Source organism: Haliotis asinina, chromosome 14 (genome assembly GCF_037392515.1).
Source record: "Haliotis asinina isolate JCU_RB_2024 chromosome 14, JCU_Hal_asi_v2, whole genome shotgun sequence".
NCBI lineage: Eukaryota > Metazoa > Mollusca > Gastropoda > Lepetellida > Haliotidae > Haliotis > Haliotis asinina.
Window position 1 is genome coordinate 46580965 of NC_090293.1, and position 26670 is coordinate 46607634.

General features: G+C 40.3%; 1 protein-coding gene across 1 annotated transcript in view; it reads left to right on the forward strand.

Moving 5' to 3' along the window:
* The window catches only part of LOC137261272 (phosphatidylinositol 4-phosphate 3-kinase C2 domain-containing subunit alpha-like), a 58674-nt gene that overhangs the window by 19150 nt on the left and 12854 nt on the right, over window positions 1-26670 (forward strand). Inside the window, exons 3-28 of the mRNA XM_067798993.1 lie at window positions 192-268; window positions 2499-2647; window positions 3856-3979; window positions 4406-4517; window positions 6746-6816; window positions 7232-7301; window positions 7722-7856; window positions 9592-9668; window positions 11157-11384; window positions 12135-12260; window positions 13177-13341; window positions 13940-14045; window positions 14924-14985; window positions 15668-15748; window positions 16151-16339; window positions 16997-17090; window positions 17900-17994; window positions 18330-18507; window positions 18824-18931; window positions 21496-21588; window positions 21989-22118; window positions 22822-22958; window positions 23656-23825; window positions 24523-24679; window positions 25575-25681; window positions 25803-25928. Coding sequence (XP_067655094.1) covers window positions 192-268; window positions 2499-2647; window positions 3856-3979; window positions 4406-4517; window positions 6746-6816; window positions 7232-7301; window positions 7722-7856; window positions 9592-9668; window positions 11157-11384; window positions 12135-12260; window positions 13177-13341; window positions 13940-14045; window positions 14924-14985; window positions 15668-15748; window positions 16151-16339; window positions 16997-17090; window positions 17900-17994; window positions 18330-18507; window positions 18824-18931; window positions 21496-21588; window positions 21989-22118; window positions 22822-22958; window positions 23656-23825; window positions 24523-24679; window positions 25575-25681; window positions 25803-25928 — 3167 coding nt within the window. The remainder of the gene's footprint in view (window positions 1-191; window positions 269-2498; window positions 2648-3855; window positions 3980-4405; window positions 4518-6745; window positions 6817-7231; window positions 7302-7721; window positions 7857-9591; window positions 9669-11156; window positions 11385-12134; window positions 12261-13176; window positions 13342-13939; window positions 14046-14923; window positions 14986-15667; window positions 15749-16150; window positions 16340-16996; window positions 17091-17899; window positions 17995-18329; window positions 18508-18823; window positions 18932-21495; window positions 21589-21988; window positions 22119-22821; window positions 22959-23655; window positions 23826-24522; window positions 24680-25574; window positions 25682-25802; window positions 25929-26670) is intronic.

Below are 26670 nucleotides of genomic sequence, written 5' to 3' on the forward strand. Positions count from 1 at the left end.
TACAATAATGTATTTATTTTTGGTGTTTAGTTTATGTTGAAGTTAAGTGACAGACCTATAATTTTTAATTCCTGCCCTTGTTGGATCCAAGGGGAAACATGACTTGTATGAGTAAGGATCAGTACAAACCACCTTGCATTGACAGAACATTTCCAATGTTTTTGACAGTTTGTAAATCCTTCTGCTTCCAGGCCAGTATGCCGGAGAAACTACGGACACGGTTGTTCATTGATGAAGAATCAAATGCTTTCTGTCAGATGGTCGCAGAGTAAGTCATGAACAGATAGCTCAGTTAAAAGCTCATGTTATCATGATTATGGTGTCTTTCATTCTGCCTACACATGAAAACATCAGTTTGTAATCAAATGGATTGTAGTGAAATTGGGTCTATGGGCAGTATGGGATGTAAGCATTATAAGTTTAGAGAACAGTTACTAGCTCTGATTATATAACAGAGCTCAGCAAACAGCACACATTGTATTTAGAGAACAGCTGCTGGTTCTAAATATGATGACCTCTGATAATATAACAGAGCTCAGCAAACAGCACACATTGTATTTAGAGAACAGCTGCTGGTTCTAAATATGGGTTTAGAGAACAACTGCTGGCTCTGAATATGTGTTTAGAGGACAGCTGATTGCTCTGATTATGTGTTTAGAGTACAGCTGCAGGCTCTGATTATGTGTTTAGAGTACAGCTGCTTGCTCTGATTATGTGTTTAGAGTACGGCTCCTTGCTCTGATTATGTGTGTAGAGTACAGCTGCTGGCTCTGATTATGTGTTTAGAGAACAGCTGCATGCTCTGATTAAGTGTTTAGGGTACAGCTGTATGATCTGAATATGTGTGTTAGAGGACAGCTGCTTGCTCTGATTATGTGTTTAGAGAACAGCTGCTGTCTCTGATTATGTGTTTAGGGAACAGCTGCTTGCTCTGATTATGTGTTTAGAGAACAGCTGCTGGCTCTGATTATGTGTTTAGGGAACAGCTGCTGGCTCTGATTATGTGTTTAGAGAACAGCTGCTGGCTCTGATTATGTGTTTAGAGTACAGCTGCTGGCTCTGATTATGTGTTTAGAGAACAGCTGCTTGCTCTGAATATGTGTTTACAGTACAGCTGCTGGCTCTGATTATGTGTTTAGAGAACAGCTGCTTGCTCTGAATATGTGTTTAGAGAACAGCTGCTTGCTCTGAATATGTGTTTAGAGAACAGCTGCTGGTTCTAAATATGATGACCTCTGATAATATAACAGAGCTCAGCAAACAGCACACATTGTATTTAGAGAACAGCTGCTGGTTCTAAATATGGGTTTAGAGAACAACTGCTGGCTCTGAATATGTGTTTAGAGGACAGCTGATTGCTCTGATTATGTGTTTAGAGTACAGCTGCAGGCTCTGATTATGTGTTTAGAGTACAGCTGCTTGCTCTGATTATGTGTTTAGAGTACGGCTCCTTGCTCTGATTATGTGTGTAGAGTACAGCTGCTGGCTCTGATTATGTGTTTAGAGAACAGCTGCATGCTCTGATTAAGTGTTTAGGGTACAGCTGTATGATCTGAATATGTGTGTTAGAGGACAGCTGCTTGCTCTGATTATGTGTTTAGAGAACAGCTGCTGTCTCTGATTATGTGTTTAGGGAACAGCTGCTTGCTCTGATTATGTGTTTAGAGAACAGCTGCTGGCTCTGATTATGTGTTTAGGGAACAGCTGCTGGCTCTGATTATGTGTTTAGAGAACAGCTGCTGGCTCTGATTATGTGTTTAGAGTACAGCTGCTGGCTCTGATTATGTGTTTAGAGAACAGCTGCTTGCTCTGAATATGTGTTTACAGTACAGCTGCTGGCTCTGATTATGTGTTTAGAGAACAGCTGCTTGCTCTGAATATGTGTTTAGAGAACAGCTGCTTGCTCTGAATATGTGTTTAGAGTACAGCTGCTGGCTGTGATTATATGTTTAGAGTACAGCTGCTGGCTCTGATTATATGTTTAGAGATTAGTTTCTGATTATGGGATTAAAGATGTATTCTGATTTCTGAAAGAAAATGATTCCAATGTATTCTGATTTCTTGAGTGAAAACCCATACTCTTCTTATTGATTCTAAATTGACTAAATTCAGGTGTTCAAAATACTTACAGTTCACATGTACATTTGAAAATGGAAAGAGTATTTTCATTCATCACCTACGAAAAAGCAATGCATTTATGCAAAAAAACACACATTCAGGATATTTGTAAAATCCAAAACTTTTTTGAAATATGCATCAGTGTTTTTTCATGTAGAAACTTTCTTAGAGATTTGTTTTGCTTTTAAATTTATAGATGTAACTGATTTCAGATAAACAACACGTTATTGTGACATGTAAATCTGAAAACACACAATGTTTATTGACATTGTAAATCTAGCAGGGTGTGGAGTTATCAGATGGTCGAGAGTGAAATAAGTGTAAGTTAACCTAATGGCAACTTCAACTTCAAGAATTTTATGTAAGTTTGTTGACTTCAGACTGAAGAGTCACTACAAGTCTACAGATGAAAAGACGAATCCTGGACTAATCATTTCTCCTGTCTCTGACAAGAAACATAAGCCAACATCAGTCAAGGTTATCATCCATTTCAAGCCATCTCAAGAACCAGTCAGCTTTACCTGTGATAGTAAGTACTTTCTATCCTCATTTTCCAGCTCTATGGCAGCAATTTATAAATAATAGAATCTGGACCAGACAAGCCAGTGATAATCACCATAAGCATTGATCTACATAATTAGGATACAATGACGTGTCAACCAAGTTAGCAAGCCTGACCACCCAATTCCGTGAGTAACCTCTTACAGCAAGCCTGATCTTCACAAGTGAACGTATTGATGAGAATCGGGTGAACACTGTCTTTGATTTGGGTTGAGTTGTGGTCTTTCAGTGATTGAAAATAATTGAAAATCAGTCGAAGGAAGGGTTTAAAACGATTATCGATTGTAAAATTCATTCTTACTATTAGTCAGAATTTTGTTTTTGTAGTATAACACACTTGAATGAATAACAAACTTGCTCAAGAGCATGAGCCTATCCATATTGTAAAATTTTCACCACTTTTCTAGTCTAATTGCAATTCCAGTGTCTTTCATGTATGAGTGTATCTCATTGCCTCACAGCATTAGTTATAAATAGAGTTGTGACGATACACCCATGCCACGATACGATGCGTATCACGATACTGGTAGTCCGATACATATGATACGATATGTATCACGATATTTTGTCCTTGTATATAGGAAAATAAAAGTACTGGAAATAATGTGCTGTTATGTTATCATTTCAGGGAAGGTATTCTTCTCCCAAGAAAAATGAAACAGGTCATCATGAAAGACATTTTATTAAAAATGTTTAGCATGTGTCAGTAAAGTAGTGTTTTCCCCCAAAAATGGAGGAACAGCAGGGATCAACATTGGCATAACTGGCTTTTTTGCACAGATAACAAAATAAATTTGTGAAAATTATCTCAGTCGGAGCATGTCCATGGTAATATTTTCCACGAAAATCTAGATAGAAGGGGAGACGGTATTTTCGTAGACTGCTAAGTATGTAAGTATCGTGTTGAATCGATACATGACAATCGTATCGATGTATCGTATCGTGCAGCTCTTGAATCGCGATAACTTGCGTATGGATTAATCATCACAACTCTAGTTATTAACAACATTAATTAGAAAAAATGTGCGGGAAAATCCCTTAAAATTGGTGATTACCTTAAAAATACATATATTTTATTATAATCAATAATCGTTTACCACAAGTCCTCCGATAATTGTTAATAGATTTAGTTTCCAATTCCCTCCTCTAGTTGTGAGTGACTTCATGTGGTTTCAGCACACACCCTGGTGGAACACGTGATCAGCCAGGTGGTGTATAGTGAGTCTCCGAGTCACGGACAGCAGCTCACTTCATCCGACTTTGTGCTCAAGGTGTACGACAGGGCAGAGTATTTACAGAGGTGAGATTGAAGAAATTCCTCAATATTACCTGATGTCTTTTAAAACTCTTTATATGAAACTGTATACTTAAGTTACAGTGTTGATCAATATTTTTTAGTAAAAAATACTTTTGCTTCTCTCCTATTTTAGGCATTTTGGGATCAAGGACAATAACACTTAGCTTACCAAAGCAGCACCACTGGCAGCCATTTATTGAATTATTTACTCATGAAACATGTTCTCATGGCTTCAGAAATTCATTTTGATTTTTATTTTCAAAGGGAACATCTGTATTCATAAAAATGGTCAATATTTTATAAAATAAAATATCCAAGGAATTGGATAAGAAGCATGGCAAACACACTCACAAAACAATCAGTTTAAGCATGCGCAAACATAAACATGGTAGCCCCTGTATTATGTATGTATGTGTTGTTGTCCTCCAGCCACCTCTCCTTGTCCTCCCTGGACTATGTACATCACTGCATGAAGCTTGATGAGGACATTCGCTTCCAGATGCTGCACAAGCAAGATGTCCTTCACCCTTTCTTGAGGACGGTGAGTTGAACAAGAGCCTTGTTTAAAATCTTCCCATCTTCAGAGGAGCTTGATGATACAACATATGTCATATTTGGGATTTCACTTTCTTAGTAAAGTACAAATTCTAGTACTTTTTTCGGTTGAGTCCCATCCGGGATTCGAACCCGCACCCTCAGAGTCAGGCACCTAATCGCCAGCACACAAAGCCAGCCGCCTAGCCCGCTCAGCCACCGCGACTTCCTGAGCGGGCTAGGCGGCTGGCTTTGTGTGCTGGCGATTAGGTGCCTGACTCTGAGGGTGCGGGTTCGAATCCCGGATGGGACTCAACCGAAAAAAGTACTAGAATTCGTACTTTACTAAGAAAGTGAAATCCCAAATATGACATATGTTGCATTTGACCACTTTCTAAATGGCATCGTGTAATCACAGCTTGATGATAGTTCCCAATGTGGGGAATTTAATGCCTGTTATTCACCTCAAACAAATGTCTTTCATTTTGTTGTGATAAATGCCATGAACTCATTCACTGACACAGCTTCTCTTGACCTTAAATTGATTTGTTTGATGCTAAAAATAGTCAGCCAATCAAATGACTCTCACAAACCAGAGAATTTCTGTGTTATGTTGGGGATAGGAGCAATGGAGGTATTGACGTCTTCTCAGAATGAAATGATTTTATGGTGGCAAATGTGCCCATAACTGAATGAACATGTGATACTTTTGGATAATGATGGATTAGTTTGAGGGGAAAATTGCCAGGAAAACTGAGTGCGTGCGTGCGTGCGTGCGTGCGTGCGTGCGTGCGTGCGTGCGTGCGTGCGTGCGTGCGTGCGTGCGTGCGTGCGTGCGTGCGTGCGTGCGTGCGTGCGTGCGTGCGTGCGTGCGTGCGTGCGTGCGTGCGTGCGTGCGTGCGTGCGTGCGTGCATTTTATGTCACACACAGAAATATTCCAGCTCTATGTTGGCGGTCTGTAAATAATCAAGTCTGGACCAGACAATCCAGTGATCAGTAGCGTGAGCATCGATGAACCAATGAAATGGTTTAACCAAGTCATTGAACCTGACCACCTAATCCTATTAGTCAGCTCTTACAACAAGCATAGTCGCCCTTTATGGCAAGCATGGGTTACTGGAGACCTATTCTATCTCAGATCTTCCAGTCAGAAAACATAATGGTTCTCAGAGGAGTGGGTGAATAAAGTTTCACAATGCATTCAGTGATATTTCATTATCACTGCAAAGGAAACTACAAATGGGCCTCCACTATGCCCATGTTTGGAATCAAACCTGTCTTCTTGCCATGACTGGCAACTGCAAACCACTAGGCTACCCCGTCCATTGCAGCATTGAGTCAAGACATCACAACAGATAATTGTGATGTCATTGCTTACCATGTATTCTTCCTAACACTGAAGCTGGTTTGCTGTACTTTTACTCTGAGGATACTGATTATTATTTTCACAAACTGAAAATTTCTGAAAACTGAAAATGGCCTTAATTGTAAATTTCATAAATGAAGTGATTCAAACTGATGCCGAACTGCTGAAGAAAAACTTGTCTTGAGCTTCCTTTGTTGCGATGGAAAGGTTTGCTTAAAGACATCAGTTTGAATGTGTACCCGAATACGATGCCAGATCTCCTTCACTCATTCACTGCACAGACACACAATCTGCACACTCTCTCCCACTGCTGATCAAGCTTTTTTACACATAGTTTGGATACACATAAAAATACATAATTACAGTTAGTTTTAGGGAAAACAGGATATGATGAACACTCAAGTGTTGTTATGCAGAGTCATTTCCCTTGCCATGCCAGGATCTGCTTGTCCAGTTCCAGATTGATCCCATCCATAATCATACCCATGAACATTCGGGTTAAAACTGGTCTTCAGTATCCCCTGTTGTCCTAACAGGTGACCAACAGGATCAGATGGTCAGGCTCATTGACCTGGTTGACACAATTTGATGCTCATGCTGTTGACTTCTAGATATTCTGGTCCACAGTCGATTCTTTACAGACTGCCACCATATTGATGGAATATCACTGAGGGCAGCATTAAACAACAACCAACCATCCAAGATCCTTGTCTTCTGTGTAATAATCATTCTTGTTGTTACGTTAGTGTAAATTAATGATGTCACTGAGATCACTCTTGACCTCAGAAGAAGGCACGAGGGGTGTATAGTTCTGGAATTGTGAGAATAGTTTGTCTACATTGTGTTGTAAACTGCCTGTTATCTGTAGGTGGACGATGACTCACAGATGCTCTACTTCCCCAAAGAGTACATCAAGACCGACAAAGAGGCAGTGTCCAGGTAACACCTGACACCTGGTGATCAGTGAAACACAGGTTCCCATTTGTCAGATTCGGCCATGTTTCTCCTCAAATCAGCGCTTTTTACTGTGGGATAGTTATGTTCCAAAGAATCATCTATGAAATTTGCTTGTGAATAATCAGCAACCAGTATTGCAACTTTCATACTTTTCTCTGCAGTAACTATTTTTTTATCAGTTTTTAAAAACACAAGATATGTTTGTTTCTCCCAAAAAAGGAAAGATTTACATATGCATGATCAGTTGAGGTGTGATCAGTTTTTTAAAGTTTTCAAGAGGTACATGTTTTTCATTTGCAAAGATCAATATTTAATTGAATTAAATAACTAAATTCATTCTCAAAGTAGTAGCTTGTTTACTAATGTACTAGAATTTATCAAGTTGCCATGGTTACAGGGATTCCTTGGAGATTCTACTGGACACTTTCTACCAGGAGATGGAACGTATGAGCGACCTTGTGTTGAAGGTAAAGGTCATTTGCCATAATAACTAACAAACAAATGTGTTGGATTGATGTCAAATGTACAGAGAGATTGTTATAAAATTTCTTACCCCATCCCTGTCCAAGGTGTGTAACATCTGTATTCTGAAAAAATATATAAATGCTGTGAAAAGTTACTCATAGTTTCGGTGGTGTTTTGCATGTGATATACCACTCAATGAAAGTGAAGGATCTCTTGATTTGCTCATAATACTGTGATCTACCAAGTTTTCAAGACTTATGTCCCTTCACTTGCCAAAAAAATAGTTTTATTTTCAACGTGATACACCTGTCAGAAAATAAGAATCTCTTGATTTACTCATTGTACCATGTGTGGTCTATCATGGCATGAAACATTGACTGTGGCAGTCTGAAAAATATGAAAGTAATGTTTCCCTGTTTCAGGGTGAAATTGAACTAGTCCAACCGAAGCAGATCCACCAGTCAGTGAAGGCAATCTGCACAAACCTGGCCAAGATTGAGACCACGGACATCAGCAAGGCCCTTGAAAGACTGGAGAGGATTCTCTCGGACTTGAAGGTGAGGATACCAACATTATTGGGACCCTTCATCATTTATGGCTTGGGGGTAATGATGTTTTTTATTTTAGAAGCATGAACAATGTAAAAGATACCTCCTAACATTTACGTACACCCCTGCACATCATGTACAAAATCAGTGACGATTTCCCCCACTTCAAAATCATAATCACACCCCCAGCTGTACATTATGAACGTTTTCTTATTAATGGTTGTCAGTGTAATATCTGTCATCAATAACATCAGACCTGAACAGTTGTGTGTTTTTTATTTACTCACATAATAAATGGGCTTGACACACTGCACCCATGTGGGAAATTACACCGAGGTTTTTGGCGTGACAAACCACGGCTTCAACTACTAGACTACCCTACCGCCCTTAAGTAATCTTGAAGCAGCCCTAAATTTGATATTGCTTGAATATTGCTGAAAGCAGTTAAAACCCATACTCACTAACTTCAGACTGTGTTCAGAATTGTTAGTAATGCATGCCTAGATCATGCACCAGTAACAGTGGTGGGTCTTGCAGAGATTTTTCACACTGCGATACATATTGCAATGCAAACGCATATCTTGTGATATATATTGCAATATATTGCAAGAAGTATTATTAAACAATAAACTACTTACAACTGAGTTAATGCTTGATTTATAAACCTTTAAAATCACTATGCTTGATTGAGCTTTAAGAACACCTTTTAATCACGACAAACTAAACATGTATATAATATATTGCACAAAGGAAATATCTGAATATTTCTGAGTGTTTCAAAGTTTTCTGAATGCAAGTCAAAATAACAATTTTCAATCAGCATATTGCAATATATATGACACTCCCTGGTTGAGAAACCTTTACACAAAATGGGTTTCGGGGACCTAAAATTGAAGACTGGCCCAGAGACATTAAATGAATACCTCGCAGACTGAAGTTATATTGAAGGTTACACCCCATCTCAAGCAAACAATGTCATATTCTCTGCATTGTCTAGGGCACCTAGGGCGTCTTACTCATGCCTCTCGATTGTACAACCACATTACTACTTACGACAATTACTAAAACAATTTTCCTGGCCAGAGTGAGTGAGTTTAGTTTTACGCCGCACTCAGCTATATTCCGGCTATATGGCAGTGTCTGTAAATAATTGAGTCTTGACCAGACAATCCAGTGATCAACAACATGAGCATCGATCTGAGCAATTGGGAACTGATGACATGTGTCAACCAAGTCAGCGAGCCTGACCACCCGATCCCGTTTGTCGCCTCTTACTCCAAGCATGGGTTGCCGAAGGCCTATTCTACCACGGGACCTTCACGTGTCTCCTGGCCAGAAGAAAGACCTTTGTCTGAACCAGTACATACCTGTAGTGACCATGGTTTTGTACAGTGTGGTGAAATATTACTGCCGTTGCTGACTCACTCACTCACTGACTCTCTCACTCACACATTCACACATTCACTTACTAACTCAAATTTGTCCTGTTATGGACCCTCTGATATCACTCAGTCACAGTGGTAAGAGTAAGGCTATTTTCTTCATGTTGTCAGGACCCGATCAAGAGAGCTCACTTACTCTCATTTCTATGAGACTATTTTTTACATGTTATCACACACTCACATGCTTGTTCACTCACTCACTCACTCACTCACACATTGACTCACACACACGGATTCCTCCTGTTATTGACCCTCTTACATCACAGTCACCAAGGTAACAGTGAGAACTATTATCTTGTCAGAACCCCAGCAACAGAGCAAGCTCTCTGATGGCCGGCTCAGGAACACAGGCCGACAGAGACACCATGGACGCTATAAAGTAGGTGATTTGTTCGAAATATATTAGTTAGGCGTAAGCTCATAGAAAAGCTTTGCTATCACCTGTTGTTGTTTCAAATGTATTATGATAATGAAATACTTTTGTACATTAAGAATGTTTACTATTCATATTGCACAGGGTCCACTATCCTACAGAAACCAAGATAAAGTAGAACCTCATGTGTACTTACTGTGTGAAAGTAAAACCTCATGTGTACTTACTGTGTGAAAGTAAAACCTCATGTGTACTTACTGTGTGAAAGTAAAACCTCATGTGTACTTACTGTGTGAAAGTAAAACCTCATGTGTACTTACTGTGTGAAAGTAAAACCTCATGTGTACTTACTGTATGAAAGTAAAACCTCATGTGTACTTACTGTGTGAAAGTAAAACCTCATGTGTACTTACTGTGTGAAAGTAAAACCTCATGTGTACTTACTGTGTGAAAGTAAAACCTCATGTGTACTTACTGTGTGAAAGTAAAACCTCATGTGTACTTACTGTGTGAAAGTAAAACCTCATGTGTACTTACTGTGTGAAAGTAAAACCTCATGTGTACTTACTGTATGAAAGTAAAACCTCATGTGTACTTACTGTGTAGAAGTAAAACCTCATGTGTACTTACTGTGTGAAAGTAAAACCTCATGTGTACTTACTGTGTGAAAGTAAAACCTCATGTGTACTTACTGTGTGAAAGTAAAACCTCATGTGTACTTACTGTGTGAAAGTAAAACCTCATGTGTACTTACTGTGTGAAAGTAAAACCTCATGTGTACTTACTGTGTGAAAGTAAAACCTCATGTGTACTTACTGTGTGAAAGTAAAACCTCATGTGTACTTACTGTGTGAAAGTAAAACCTCATGTGTACTTACTGTATGAAAGTAAAACCTCATGTGTACTTACTGTGTGAAAGTAAAACCTCATGTGTACTTACTGTGTGAAAGTAAAACCTCATGTGTACTTACTGTGTGAAAGTAAAACCTCATGTGTACTTACTGTATGAAAGTAAAACCTCATGTGTACTTACTGTGTAGAAGTAAAACCTCATGTGTACTTACTGTGTGAAAGTAAAACCTCATGTGTACTTACTGTGTGAAAGTAAAACCTCATGTGTACTTACTGTGTGAAAGTAAAACCTCATGTGTACTTACTGTGTGAAAGTAAAACCTCATGTGTACTTACTGTATGAAAGTAAAACCTCATGTGTACTTACTGTGTGAAAGTAAAACCTCATACTCATATTCGGAAGAAGTGAAAGCTCATATTTGGAACAAGATGTTAAAACAAAATAGTAAAATGTCCTATGAGGTTGCAATAGAAACAAAAGAAACAAGTATCTGTGCAAGGTTAAAAGATGTACCCTCACACCAAACCAAACCTGTAAAAATAAGGACATACTCAAACACTGAAATCTCTGCTTCAGTGTTTTCTCCCTCCCTCGTCTCCCCTCCCAGCTCCAGGTTGGTGACTGTGTGTTTGTTATTCCAGCGTGGCGATTCGGTGCTCCTACGTGGAGGAGCTGCAAGAGGCCATGGACCAGATGGTCATCTCGGTCAAGCAGCTGGTGCGTATGTACTGCCACACCTTCCACACAGACTTCACCCTGGGGCCGCCACTCGATCCCCAGAAGGACATGCAGGACATCACCTTGATCAGAGACACTTTCATAGTACATGTTGCCACCTCTCATAGAATGCCACAGGCCTGGCTTAACCAGTGAGTACAGTCTTGTTGCAGGTGGTGTGGTGGAGGCATGACAAGGTATCTGGTCTGGCAGGAGTGGGTTGGTGACTGTGATATTGTGATATCTGGTCTGGCAGGAGTGGGTTGGGTGACTGTGGTGTCTGGTCTGGCAGGAGTGGGTCGGGTGACTGTGGTATCTGGTCTGGCAGGAGTGGGTTGGGTGACTGGGGTATCTGGTCTTGCAGGAGTGGGTCGGGTGACTGGTATCTGGTCTGGCAGGAGTGGGTCGGGTGACTGGGGTATCAAGTTTGGCAGGAGTGGGCTGGGTGACTGGGGTATGTGGTTTGAAAGAGGTGGGATGGGTGACTGGGGTATTTTGTTGGGCAGGTGTGGGTTGTGACATGGGGATGTCTTGTTGGGCAGGGTTGGCTTGGGTGACCTGGGTATTTCTTAATGCATGTGTGGTTTGGGTAACTTGAGGTTTCTGGTTGGGCAGGGATACAGTGGGTGACTAGGGTACTTGAATGGACAGGGGTGGGTTTGGACATGGGGATGTCTTGTTGGGCAGGGTAAATGAGGTTTCTGTTTAGGATGGGTGTGGTATGTCAGTAGCTAATGTGACAATATCATCTATAACATAATTTTACAACAAATTAGCATTTTCAAGAATGGATTCTTCTGGGTGAAAATTCACTGACATATTTTATAAATGGTAGCTAGGGTGCACTTGATTGCTACCCCCACTCCTGACAATGGCATAAAACAGTATTTGTTTGGTTTCAGCTATGAAGGATACAAAGTTGTGTGCAGTTTGTACCATGGGACGAAGAAGCTGGCTGAGGATGTGTCCACCAACATGAAACCTGCAGTCACCTTGGGGCTCTGTGAGAGAATTGTCTGGGATGAATGGTAAGATACTGCCGCCTTAGTACTATATAGTTTGGTCACTGTGTAGAGTTATGTCCCTTAGCTGTCACAGGATCTGTTCATTGTGGATTGGAATATCTGTGAGAGGATTTTGGGGATGAGTTGTAATAGACTTATCTCTAACACAGCTAGAGCAGGTTCCCGTGGTGTAACATGCTTCTCTCCCTTAGGAGTGACAGGATCTCTTGACTGGGGATTTGAAGTCCTGATGTGTTTTGATATCCATCATGGCACAAAGTTGTAAATGTTCTGCTAGGGTCCTGCGGAGGGGCATCATGTATGGAGTCTTTGATGTGATCAGTGTACATTTTCACCACCAGACTAAGGCTTTATATCCCGCCTTGGGCGGTAGAGTGGCCTAGTGATTAAAGTGCTTGCTCGTCATGTCAAAGACCCAGGTTCAATTCCCCACATGGATACAATATGTGGAAACCATTTCTGGTGTCCCCTGCTGTGATATTGCTGAAATATTGCTGAAATATTGCAGAAAGCAGTGTAAATCTAAAACTCAGTCACCTGATAAAGAAGATACAGTGTCTGTCTTTTGTGGAAGCTGACACCCCGATCATGCCCTGTTTCATGGTTAAGTCAGATGTCCCTATGAACCAGGTGCTCCTTTCACAAAGCAATCTTTACCAAGGTTAACCTTAACTCCCATTCTTTAACACTGCACAAAGGTTACCTAAGTCTAAGATACCTTAGTGCAGTGTTAAAGAATGTGAGTTAAGGTTAACCTTGGTAAAGATTGCTTTGTGAAAGAAGCCCCAGGTGTCTCTAAGTTTTCCTACATTTTCACCCTTCCAAAGTGGAAATCTTTTCAACTCAATTCAACAAATGAAACTCATTTAGTCCCAATCCTCTGCCTGCCTGTCTAACACTTTTGTATTAACTGTTGCAGGATAGACTTCAAGAACGTATCATTGTGCATCTTGCCGCGGGAGTCTCGGCTCTGCTTGACACTGTGTGGGTTGAAGAGTCCCCAGTCCGGCGGGTCAGCAGACACCACACACAAGGTGACCATCGTCCTGGGAGGAGCCACCATCCAGCTGTATAGCCAAGATGGGTCAGTCACTCTTACTCCTCAATCCTAGATCTGGGGAATTTGTGGGGATTAAAATCCCAAATACTTTTTTATTAACCCACCTGATCTGTTACACTATATTATGCATGCTTTTGAGTTTGACAGGGTATTAAATGTAGTAAAAGTCAAGGACCTAACTTCCTTTGTGGGTCCTAATGAGGGGAGTCACTAGTTGATTTCAGTTTTTGACATTGAATCCCAGGATAGAAAGCATCCCCAGGAGGTGATGCTGGTAATCAGATGTGTTTGGTTTGTTGGTTTGTTATTTACTGCTGCACTCAGAAATATTCCAGCCATATTGTGGCAGTCTGTAAATAAAAAGTCTGGCCGACGATCCAGTGATCAAAAGCATGAGCATTGTTCTACACAATTTGGATACGATTACTTGACAACATAGTACAGGAGCTTTTAAATGAGTCACAGGTTTTCTCTGTGGATTATTATGATCTACAACACCATGTAAATAATAACATGATTGATGCTACAGGTTATATCAATTAACACTCAAAATCACTCACTCTGTCAACTGTTTGTCTGTGTTTTTTTAACCTGGTGAAAATTCAATGTCATTTCTTCACAGCCATCTGAATCAGGGAAGCCAGTTGGTCCCACTCATGATGGGTGTCAAGGCTGATCCGATTATGCCGTCTTGTAAAACACTGCTGCCCGACTCCGTGCTGCTACAGGTTTGTTGAGTGTTGTCTATTTGTTAAAAATTGCAAAGATTTCCCCAATAACCACTGATCATATCTTACTTCACAAATACACATACTGGAGTTAGTTCTCATAATTAATGGTGTTGACTTGAGTTTAAAAGAAAGTTTGATTTGTACAGTTTGTGAAGGTGTTGGGGTAGCCTAGTGGTTAATGTGTTCATTCGTCATGCCAAAAACCCAGGGTCAATTCCCCACATCAGTACAATGAGTGATTCCCATTCTGGTGTCCCGTGCTGGTTGCTAAAAGCGGCATAAAACATCACTCTTTGTTGTACTGAATCACAGACAAATTCATGAGTATCCCCAAGACATCCAATTTTCAGTTGGTTTTGTCACAGGTTGGCTAAAAATATGCCCATGTGACATGAAATTCTAACATTTCTAATGCTAGCTCTGATATTCTGACTTGAACCACCTGAAACACCTTTATCTAGCCTCATGTTGGAAAGTCGAGTTTTGATTGATCCACGTGACTCTGATAAAATACCATGTACATCCATCACGATCCGTGCGAGAGAGTATAAAAGTCAGTTGTTTTGTTTTGATTTAGTAAAAACATTCAGCTAGATATATGCGTTATCACATCATGTCTAGGGAAATACATGGTTTTATCAGTCCCTCGTAAGGGTGAGCTGGAGGGGAATCGGGGATTACAACCTTGCTCGGGACTGATAAGACCCCGTGACACTATGTATAAAATCCCTTGACACTATGTGATAACTTATAGAATCTGTTACTGAAGTTACAGTCGGGTCACATCAGTCTGTGATGACATGTCCTTACACATGTGATTCTCACTGAATCCACTTGCTCAAGTCAGCGTTTGTCAATGTACGTTTCTTTTTAAGGTAAATTTGCCTGATTTTGAGAAGAACCTGTTTTTCCCCGAAACTATCAAGAAACCAACAAGGTAGGAAGAAAGGGATATTGGATATCAGCTGTCACTTGTTGAGAATATTAGTGTTTTACAGGATTATGAGGGTTGATCTGTATGGACGAAATATTTGAGGTCGTGAAAACCTGTTCAACAATTTGGTGTTATTTATAAGGGTTGACAAAGTGCTCGTTTCAAACACTTGATGTGTCAGTCCATGCTAACCCATTCAAAGGGCAGGCAAGGAACCTTTGTTGTGATCAATGCCTGGTTTAGCCTGATTATGTTCCTATGATCGTCAGCATCGTCATCGTCGTCATCATCTTCATCATCATTGCCATCATCATCATAATCATTGTCATCGTTGTTTAAACACTGATGCAACACTTTACCTGTCTCACTACATGAGAAGTGGGATGGTCCAGTAGTTAAAGCAATTGCTCATGATACCGATGACCTGGGTTCGATTTCCCACATGGGTACAATGTGTGAAGCCCATTTCTGGTGTCCCTGCTGTGGAATAGCAGGAATATTACTAAAAACAGCATAATACTGAAATCACTCACTCACTCACTCACTCTTACAACGTGAAGCTGTGATAAAACAGGAATACTGTTCAAACCCAATTCACCCACTCACGCAATCATTTTGTCAACTTTGAATAAAATCTTGTACCAACCTGTAACTGTCACATCCAATGTGGTGTTAATTATTGCAGTCCCCGGAAGTCGTACAACATGCTGATCCCAGACATCAAGAAAAGCATAGAGGATGTGCTGGACAAGGACTCGTCATCTACGTGAGCTGTTTTCTTATAACCCTTCTGTTGCCCCACCCCTAATATGAACTCTCTTTCCTATTTAGGGATGGAAGAAAGTGTACCAAGGGTTGTTGACCTTGATGACTGTTTGTTAACATGTTTGTTAACAAGTTTGCTACCAAGTTTGTTAACATGTTTGTTAACAAGGGCATTTGTTTACCAGCACCTTGTTCAACAATGCAATCTTAGCAGCAGGAGCTGTGATCACCTCAGCACTACAATCACTAGGCTAAGACTTTCATAAGCCTATAACTGTGGGAGTAAGGCACCATCTTAGTGCTAAGATGGCCTTGTAAGTAAGACCTTTAAGATTGACATTATGACAAAGAATATTGGCAACATGTAGATATTTGTGTTAATCATCTTCTTGCCATGTTGCAGATACGCTGCAGAAGAGATGGAGATTCTATGGACATACCGCACCTACCTACACGAACGTCCTGAGCTGCTGCCCCGGATCCTGCAGGCAGCCCACAGCTGGGACTGGGCGTGTCTGGCCGACACGTACGCCCTCCTCCAATCATGGCCCCCAGTGCAGGCCATGCAGTCGTTTGAGTTGCTGCTGCCACAGTGAGTACAAGTGTCCCAATGTATACTACACAAAACAAGTTCAGGATAGTCTGATTCTTTCATGTTATTTTAGTTGATCTGTCAGGGTGGAATCTTCTGATCCTTAACTACCTTTGAGTAGTATATCTCATACAAACCAGTTAAGTTTCAATATATACCAGTTTCAGGATTCATCTTCATTCATATGTGAAGTATTATAATTTGTTTAGCATAGTTGCCTCCCTTACACATGCAAGGATTTGATGATTGTGGGTTTTAATCTCATAGGACTTTGCTTGGTTTGTCTGCACTAGGCCCATGCTTGTTGATTTTGAAAGAGGTAAAAATATATTTACCTTCATCCTGTGGTCTCTGTCACATTCCTTTAACATGCAAGGAACTTCTTTCCTTGTGTTTGTTTTTTGTCATATGATTCTTTGTTTCTAGCACTGCACAATTCATGTGTTTCAAATGTCCACACAGTTGCTAACAACTACAATGTGCATCCTCCCACATCGACCTTTAGACCATTCCAAACAGCATTAACAGTAAACGACTCACTTATCTCAGTTGTTTGAGGTATATTTATGGTGAAAATTCTAAAGAGTTCAGAGTATTAATTGTGATCCCAGATATCTGAGTTTGTCCACAGCATTGATCAACTTTGTTCTTTTACAGGTTCCCTGATCTCCGAGTGAGAGAGTTTTCTGTTGACAGTCTAAGCAGGATTCCAACTGACAATCTGATTGACTTCCTTCCACAACTCATTCAGGTACAGACTATTCTACATACATGGAGATCAGGGTTTGACTTGGTCTCAAGTAACACTGCTGGATGGTTGTTGTTTAATGCGACACTTAGCAATATCCCAGCTCTGTGGCAGCGGTCTGTAAATAATAAAGTCTGAACCAGACAATCCAGTGATCAACAGCATGAACTTTGATCTATGCAATTGGGTTACAATAACATGTATCAGCCAAGTCAGTGAGTCTGACTGTCTGATTCCATTGGTTGCCTCTTGTGACAAGCATGGGTTGCTGAAGACCTATTCTCATCCAGATTTTCCCACTGAAATGGTTTGGTGTAGTGGCAGAAAGTAGGACAGAAGGGTGAGGAGCGGGGAGAGCTGGTGCTAGGGTTAGTGACTTCATTGAAGTGTCCTCAAACCCCAGTGGCATGGATCGTTACTCACTATAATGATCACTGGATTGTCTAGTCCGGACAGTTGCAACCTTTTGTCGTGTAGCTGACATTTGCAGCTTTCTATAATACTGCTGGAATATTGCTGAGTGTGGCATAAAACAATAAATGAACAAATAATCACAGAATGCTAAACAAGTTTAAATAATCAGGGGAATCTTGATATGCTCCTTAGATGTGCAGATGGAGGTTCTCAAATAATCACGTACATGCATGCCTAGTGTGTGGTAACTGACATTCTTTGGTCGTTACTTTAACACCTACATGTCACATGGCATATGCTTGTGTAACCACGGTAACAGATGTTCCTGGGATGAATATTCATGAGCTTCATTCTCTACTTTCCTGTTGTGTGATCTCCTGTTTGGGTTTGGCTTTCAGGCTCTGAAGTTTGAAAGCTACCACAATTCATCACTTGCTCGATTGCTCCTAGAACAGTCATGCAAGAGTATTCGATTTGCCCATCAATTCTTCTGGTGAGTGGATGATTATACGATCCTAGCTGATCAGTGTTGTTGTGAAATATGGAACAGAACATTACCATATCTATTTTTTTCTGGTCACACCATAAACTGAATTGATTGTTCTACCCTGTTGTTTCCTTAATTTTATTGAGAAACATTTATATGCATCTGTTTGAATATTGTTTTTGAACCAACATGGCTTGAGTTAAAATTAGAAATCACTTACTGTTGTCACTTGACAACAGGATCCAGTGATCAACAGCATGAGCATCGTTCTTTGTTGTCACAGCACACTGTGATTAGATGCAATAGATAATTGTCTCTCCATGTCTTCCTCCACTCTGAAGGCTGCTGAAAGGTGCCGCTGCTCTCGATCCAATGTTCAAGCGCCGATATGAGCTGATGTTCGTTGCTCTGGCCAGTGTGGCTGGTGATGCCCTCTACAGGGAGTTCAAGAAGCAGGAAGATCTTGTCCGGACTCTGTCAGCAACAGCTGAGAAGGTGCAGACAGCCAAGGACAAAGATGTGAGTTCGACTTCCAGTTTGGTGACAGCCTTCATTGGGGAATTATGCAGATACCAATCGATGTGGGTGACCTTGACCTTGTCTGCAAGGTCTGAATCTTTATTGCTCATATAATGAAATAGATAATTTAAGCCTGCACTGTATGTCAGAATCCAGGGTGATATGACTTCCACGTTTAAGTTAAACATGTCTCTTGGATGGATTGGAATGAAATAAACTCACTATGTCTGTTAACAAATGTCTGACCATTAAACCTGTAAGATTGACAACCTCTGACAAGAATTATAGTTTAAATGAGACATGTATGTATTTCCAGACAACACTGAAACGTGAACTGCAGGCAGTCTATGACCTGTTTGAAGATAAAGGGAGACTACTCTTGCCTTACAACCCTAGTCTAGAAGTGTGTGGCATTGACATAAAGGTAAGTGGAGATAGAAGTTCACAAGCTGATCATAGAATGGGTGTTAATCTTCGGACCGTCTAAGCCAATCTTCTGAAAGATCTTTTGCTGCTGATTTTTTAAACATGTATATCAATTCTTTGATATAAAAGATAGGGTCACGTTTTACTTTCATACACTACCAGTTCAGTGTAAGAGAACTACAATTTTCAATGTATAGATCTAGATAAAAAAGGATTTATTACTCAACTGTTGAAGATATATATCACTGTCATCAAGGTGGTTTACAGTTATGACCGCTGTCACAATCGTGTTAGACCTTGCTTAACTCTTGGAAAGCTGCGTGTCACCACACTCATTGAATGCTTAGGAAAGAAGTACTTTGCAATATAGTATTTAGGTAATGTTGAGTGAGCAGTAAATAAAATGCTAAACAAGTTTTATAAATATGGTACAGTCAACACTCGCAATAACACGCTTCGCGACACAGCAGATTCGGTTAAACCGTGGAGTAATCCGTGGCTCCCATAAAAAAGTTGAACTACAATCACCCTTCCACGAAATTGAAAGTAGCTCATCAACAAATCCACTGTTACGGTCATGAAAATACCGTAAACTAGTGAAATTCAATGCGGATGGCAACTGACAGTGTTTATCGTACGTATCCATTGCTTAAAACATGCAGGGTTTTCTCAATAAAAACTGTACTAACAGCGAAATATTGTAGTAGATCTAAATTATAAATGACAAGTCACACCACCGGTTGAGTACTTCCAATGTTTGCTGTGAAGCAACACACCGTGCTACAGCGCGGGTCAACACTCATCCGAGAACGAATGGTGTCAGAAAACACATGTTTTTCATTAAATTCAATCTGATTTTTATTCATTAAAACTGTTGACAGAAACACACCTCATTACCTCATTTCATATGCGTACAACATCCGGTACCACATTTGTGAAGGTCCATTTTTCGCGCCAACCACGATAGCACCAATTTCATTTTATTCTTAGCAATCACAAACAGATTACAGCCTCATAATCCATGGACTCCAAGACCCACGTTATTGACTCAGTGAAATCAGTTTTAACAATTAAATGGCGAACATTTTGTTTTTCACAAGCAAAGTTACAAGTACTGCGGAAAGTCAGCGGTAACTTATCAAACTGTTTCCTACATAAATGTGACTAAACAGGTAACGGCCTGTGTTAAGTAGTTATGCTAAATATGTTTTCAGAAAATATGCATTATATACTAATCCGATATAGCTATATATAATATATCTGTTACAATAACTGCTTAATTCTGACAATGGAATAGAAATTATTTGATAAAATAATATCGAATCGTTTTTAACTGAATCAACGGTACATTGGACCAAAACTTCTGTACACAGCTGATCACTATTTCCGACTTAGTTGAATAACAGGTAGCATTACGGGAACAACAATTAAATTATCATGTTTAGTGATTTTTTATTGCAAGTTTCTCGTACATATATATGTTTTTATTTTTAAAGTTTGTTTATTTTCATCTTCAACAATACAATATAATTTTGACTAGGCACAATATGCGAAATAGCAGTTTTCTTCTACATTATGTAATAGGTACTATAACGCGGATGTCTAATAACGCGGGGGGGTCATCCGTGGACCCCAGGACCCGCGTTATAGTAAGGGATGACTGTATGACACTGGAATCTAACGTGTGAAAGCAACTGAGCTACCAGTACCATTCACAAGTTTTTGACATATGGTATTACATGGACATTGTTTAGTATTCTCTACATATTTCTCTCCCGTGGAAGATACTGCAGTGTAATTTCTTTATGTCAATATTACACTAGTGTAATACTGCCAGACATATGACGTCATAACGCTTCACAGTTATGACATCACAATGCTCATGGCTTTGTCGCATTGGCACTAGACATTGCTTGACTCACGAAAAGCTGAAAGTCATTACACTGAAGACCATTTTGCTGCAGTTTCTATCAGATTGTGTTGCAGAGTTATAAACAGAATACTAAACTTGCTTCTGTGAAATGCCATTTTTATTAAACTTGTGAAAGATTTACTATCAAATCATTTACTCGTTTAATGAAAACAGTATTACATGGAAAGTCATTTAGTATGCACTATCATTGTTTAATCTTCTCTGTGTGTTCAAAACCATGGTCATTACAGGTATGTACTGGTTCAGACAAAGGTCTTTCTTCTGGCCAGGAGACCCGTGAAGGTCCCAGGTCCCGGGGTAGAATAGGCCTTCAGCAACCCATGCTTGCCATAAAAGGCGACTATGCTTGTAAGAAGCGACAAACGGGATCGGGTGGTCAGGCTCACTGACTTGATTGACACATGTCATCAGTTCCCAATTGCGCAGATCGATGCTCATGTTGTTGGTCACTGGATTGTCTACTCTCGAGTCGATTATTTATAGACGTTGCCATATAGCTGGAATATTGCTGAGTGTGGTGTGAAACTAAACTCACTCACTCACTCACTCATTCACTCACTCACTCACTCACTCACTACTCACTTACTCACTCACTCACTTACTCACTATGTGTTCAACTTGTGTTCCAGTCTTGCTCCTACTTCACCTCCAATGCATTCCCGCTCAAACTGGTGTTCAAGAACTCCAACACCAAATCAGACCCCATCTACGTCATGTTCAAGGTAGCGCCTTCTTCCCAAAGATTCTATTACCTCAAAGTGTCTAATGCATTTTCTCAAAGCAGTCTTAGCAATATGAATGCCTGGAATCTGTTTGAAGTATGTGTTATGATCATCTCACATCTGAGATCACTTCGTGGAGTTGGCCCCAGGGCACCAAGGTCTGCCGTGATGTGACATGGCAGGAACAGGATCTACTGGTTGAGTTTGAGCCCTTGCTGATGCTGGTGGGTTTCACCAAAATGATAATGGCAGACACCTCCATCACTTTTTCCAACATAACCCTGCCACAAGTTCATTACATCAGTCTTCTGTGTCCATATTAAACTGTGACATGGTATCTGGGGCCTGTGCTAAGAAAACTGCATCTTCACCTGTAAAATATTGATTGGATCCTCCACAGGTGGGAGATGACCTTCGCCAAGACATGTTGACTCTGCAGATGATCCAAATCATGGACAGACTCTGGCTCAAGGATGGCCTTGACCTTAGGATGATCACATTCTCCTGTCTGGCGACAGGGCCAAAGAAAGGTACATCACAAATGTAGAACATACTTCTAAACATCGTTAACCGGCACTGTACTTACTGTACTATTCAGCGAAGTGATTTGAGAGTTACACATTTGTAACTGATCGAGATTATGTCCAGAAAGAAGTATCTCCAAATAAATATGATGAGAGCAATGCAACAATTTGGATCAAAACATTGCATCCCTTGAATGAAGAAATTGTTCATCCATAAGATTTGTTCTTATCTGACTCTCCAACTTCTAAAAATGCCGACCCGTGAAGGTCCCGGGGTAGAATAGGCCTTCAGCAACCCATGCTTGCCATAAAAGGTGACTATGCTTGTCGTAAGAGCCGACTAACGGGATCGGGTGGTCAGACTAGCTGACTTGGTTGACACATGTCATCGGTTCCCAATTGCGCAGATCGATGCTCATGTTGTTGATCACTGGATTGTCTGGTCCAGACTCGATTATTTACAGACCGTCGCCATATAGCTGGAATATTGCTAAGTGCGACGTAAAACTAAACTCACTCACTCACTCACTAAAAATGCCACACAAAGAAGTAACTTTTCTCTATTATAGAAGCGTCATTAATGAGATATTTTTTCACTGAACTTTGGCGGCTTCTCTGTTTGGAAATGGAGGCTTTCTGACAGAGTGATGTGGATTTAGATATGATAGAGATGAAAGGTTTGTGAGGGAGATATGTTTGTGTTGTGCAGGGATTGTTGAGCTGGTGACGGAGGCTGAGACGCTACGCAAGATCCAGGTGTCTTACGGTGTGACTGGGTCTTTCAAAGAGCGACCAATCAAAGAATGGCTTCAGAAACACAACCCCACAGAGCTGGAGTATCAGAAGGTAGAGGACAGACCAAAAACCTAATGAACACTCTTTGTCAGCAGATACAGGGAAATTGGGCCAGAGAACTGAAATACTTGACCTGACTGAGAGACTGTAAACACTGAGGGTGAAACAGCATACCTTGGTATGGTAGAACCGCTGTATTTTGCCTCCAGTTCAGTATACCATAGTGACATCCCAAAATTTTGTATATTCAGTTTTTGTAATGGTTTTCTGTCAAGTCATGAAATGAATAGTTGGATCAGTTTTTACAGTTCCTGTAATATCTGTTGCCAAGTTTTCATGTCCTTAACTGTGAAGATCAGGGTTAGAATTGGTCTTCAGTATTCCATGCTTGTTTTAAGAAAGCAGCCCTCCAGACATATGGCAGCTGTCTGTAAACAATGGGAGCTGGATCAGACAATTCAGTGATCAACAGCATGAGCATCGATCAACACAATTGAGATATGATGACAAGTGTCAGCCAAGTCAGTGAGTCTGACCACCCAATCCCGTTAGTCGCCTCTTGTGATAAGCATGGGTTACTGAAGTCCAGTTCTAACCCGAATCTTCATGGATCCATAGTGATACAATGTTTGATTGAATAATTGTTGACAGAGAGACTTATCTCTCCTAGTCAAACCAATAAGTTCCCACAGACTGTGGTATACAGCATATTTTTGTTGGAGATGCATGATGTCTATTTCTTGTGTAGGCTGTGGACAACTTCACATGTTCCTGTGCGGGTTACTGTGTGGCGACGTATGTCCTTGGCATTGGTGACCGCCACAACGACAACATCATGCTGAAGCAGTCAGGGCACATGTTCCATATAGACTTCAGCAAGTTTCTAGGAGACTCGCAGATGTTTGGTAGCTTTAAGAGGTGAGAAATGAAGATTATTTATGATAACATGCATGTCCGTAATCAACATTCGAAATACCTACCTACCCGCTGCCCGGGACAAGTTATTTTGAACACCGACTGTCAGGTTCTAAAATTCACCTGCCTGACGGTCAGGTTAAAATTTAACATGTGTATGAAGATACTTTGTGGGCAGGTACATTTGAATCTAACCAAATGTACGTTTACTTCTAACCAGCCCTGTGGTCTGGCTGGATTTTAGGGAGTTTCATATCCTGCCAAGATGACCTATATCCAGTCCCTACTGCAGACTCAAAACATACATTATTAGCCCTGTCAGTCATTAGATCAGGGTGACCTTGAACTTTATTCTCAGCTCCCTTGGAAACATGCCATCTGATCTGCATTACACTACAAACTCCTACCAGACATCCATCGACTGATGAACAGATCTAGAGGCATATTACCTGAGGATAAACTTGTCTCAGACATAACTGTGATAAAAAGAGAGTATGGGACCATATCATAAGTGTCATATTTAAGAAATATACATTGTGCAATACCAGCACTTTGTATTCACTCCTGGTAAAGGAATGAAGCATGAACAGAATTGTGTAATTTCATAATTTCATAGTCAAGGATGATTTTGTATGTTAAGAATTATCTTGACTCTTTTCATGATTATGATCAGTTATTTATTCAGATATGTTACTTGTAGAGATCGAGTTCCATTTGTGTTGACGTCAGACATGGCGTTTGTGATTAATGACGGTGGGCGGAGACGTGATCGCTTCCAGAGATTTGTCGACTTGTGTTGCAAGGCGTTCAACATTCTCCGGAAACATGCAGATCTGTTCCACAGTCTCTTTGTCATGGTCAGTGCAAACATTGTGTCAAGATATCAAGGACAATTCAGTTTTAGTCATCCTTAAAAAAACAGTTTTTTTCTTGATTTATTTCTTGATTTACCTCAATGCACTTTTGACTGTCTCTCAATAGGAGTCACATCTGTGAACTTTCAGGCAAGTCAGTATCACAGTTTTTGGTAGAGCGGACAAAATGTCCTTTTGATTTCTGTATCTCATGGATGGGGTGTTCTGAATGGAAACAGTAAGGGCTGGACTGTAATATTGTGGATGTTTAATACACCCAGTCATAGTTACATTGTAGTCATAGGAATGTTTGTGCTCCTTGTCTGTTTCTATTTGGTTGAAATCTAAGTTGTTAAATAAAGGTGCAAAAATATATATTCAAAATAAATCATTTCAATAGCTGGAACCCCCTAGGAAGAGATTGTTGTTTCAAGCCATCATGCCTCAGTTAATGTGATACTCATAATCTGAAGTGGGTTTACTTGAAATGACAAAATGCTTCCTAGATCTCTGTTGTGGTTGTGTTGTTACTGAATAGAATCGAATGTCCTGAAGAGGACAGAGGAACTAGTCAGGCACTGCATGCTGTCACTGCTTGGATTTACATGGATCACTGATCAAAGGCTTGTCCTGTTTTCAGAATCATTAATCCTTTTAATATCTGGTCCATCCTTGCCATAATGCATCCTTCGAACTGTTTTTGATATGATGAGATCTTACCATCAAACACTTGCTTAGGCTTGATTATTAACATGACACTGTGATATTGCTGAATTATTGCGACTTTGACCTAATGCCTCTTTGAATGACATTGCTTCATTGGGCACATGTCATACTGCAGTTACCAATTGATTGCTGTTTTTAGTCTGTTTCTTAATGGGTAGTTTATTGTTCCCAGATGGCACGGTCAGGTATACCAGGTGTGTCTGAAAGGGCGGCGGCGTATGTGAGACAGACGTTGCTTCCTGGACAATCTGACGCTCAGGCCGCTGCATTGTTTACAAGGTAACCTTGACATTGATTGTGTCCTCTCTCTGTTCAGTCTGATTATTAACTCAAATACTGACTGAAATATGGTGATGACCAGAATCTCCGCATCATCACGTATTTCTGATGTTCATTGTAGGATGATAGAAGAGAGCCTCAAGTCGGTGTTCACACAGTTTAACTTCTTCATCCACAACCTTGCTCAGCTCAAGTTCTCATCTCACCAGGAGGGGGCGCTGCTGTCCTTTGTGCCCAAAACATACAGGTATATAATAAAAGAACTGATGCAGGTGTAGTTACGACTTGTAGTAACAACTTGTAGCATGCAACATTGTAGCAATGTAAGAACACTTTCATCATACCAATGTTATATCAACTAGTAGCATTCAAGTTATTACACTTAGGACTTTTCTGAATTCCTACAAGAAGTAAGAAGCTTGCAAACAATCAAATCACTCAGATTTCTGTCCACCTCTTAGTAACGTTGTTTTGTTTACATTCACATCACGTCAGAAACACAATTGTAGAAAGTCTCTCTTACCGGAGAAGAAAGTAAACAGTTTTTTGCTGGGGATCCTGTTTGCTTCATTTGCTGTTATTTCATGATTGAGGTATATAAATGCTAACACCTCTTGTTGACTTGGCAAATCCAAGTTTCCAAGTAATGCTTTGGTTTGTAGGTTTGATTTTTGCTTAACCCCGCACTCAGCAACATCCCATTTGCTTCTGACATTTGTGTTATGGATCAGTGGGTTACTTAAGCACAATATCACATTATAAACCGCAGACCTGGTTAATCCAGTGGTTACAGGTGTTTTACTCAGGACCCACCAAACCCAAGTTACCCATCCCAGTATATTATAGTTGTCTCAGGCTGCCAGACCAGCCACATCTGAATCTGTCCTTTAGGACCCAAGGTCTTAATCAGACCATAAAACCACATCATATGTATGTCCTGTGTGTGTCCTGTGTGTGTCCTGTGTGTGTACACTGATTTCTTTGTTCTG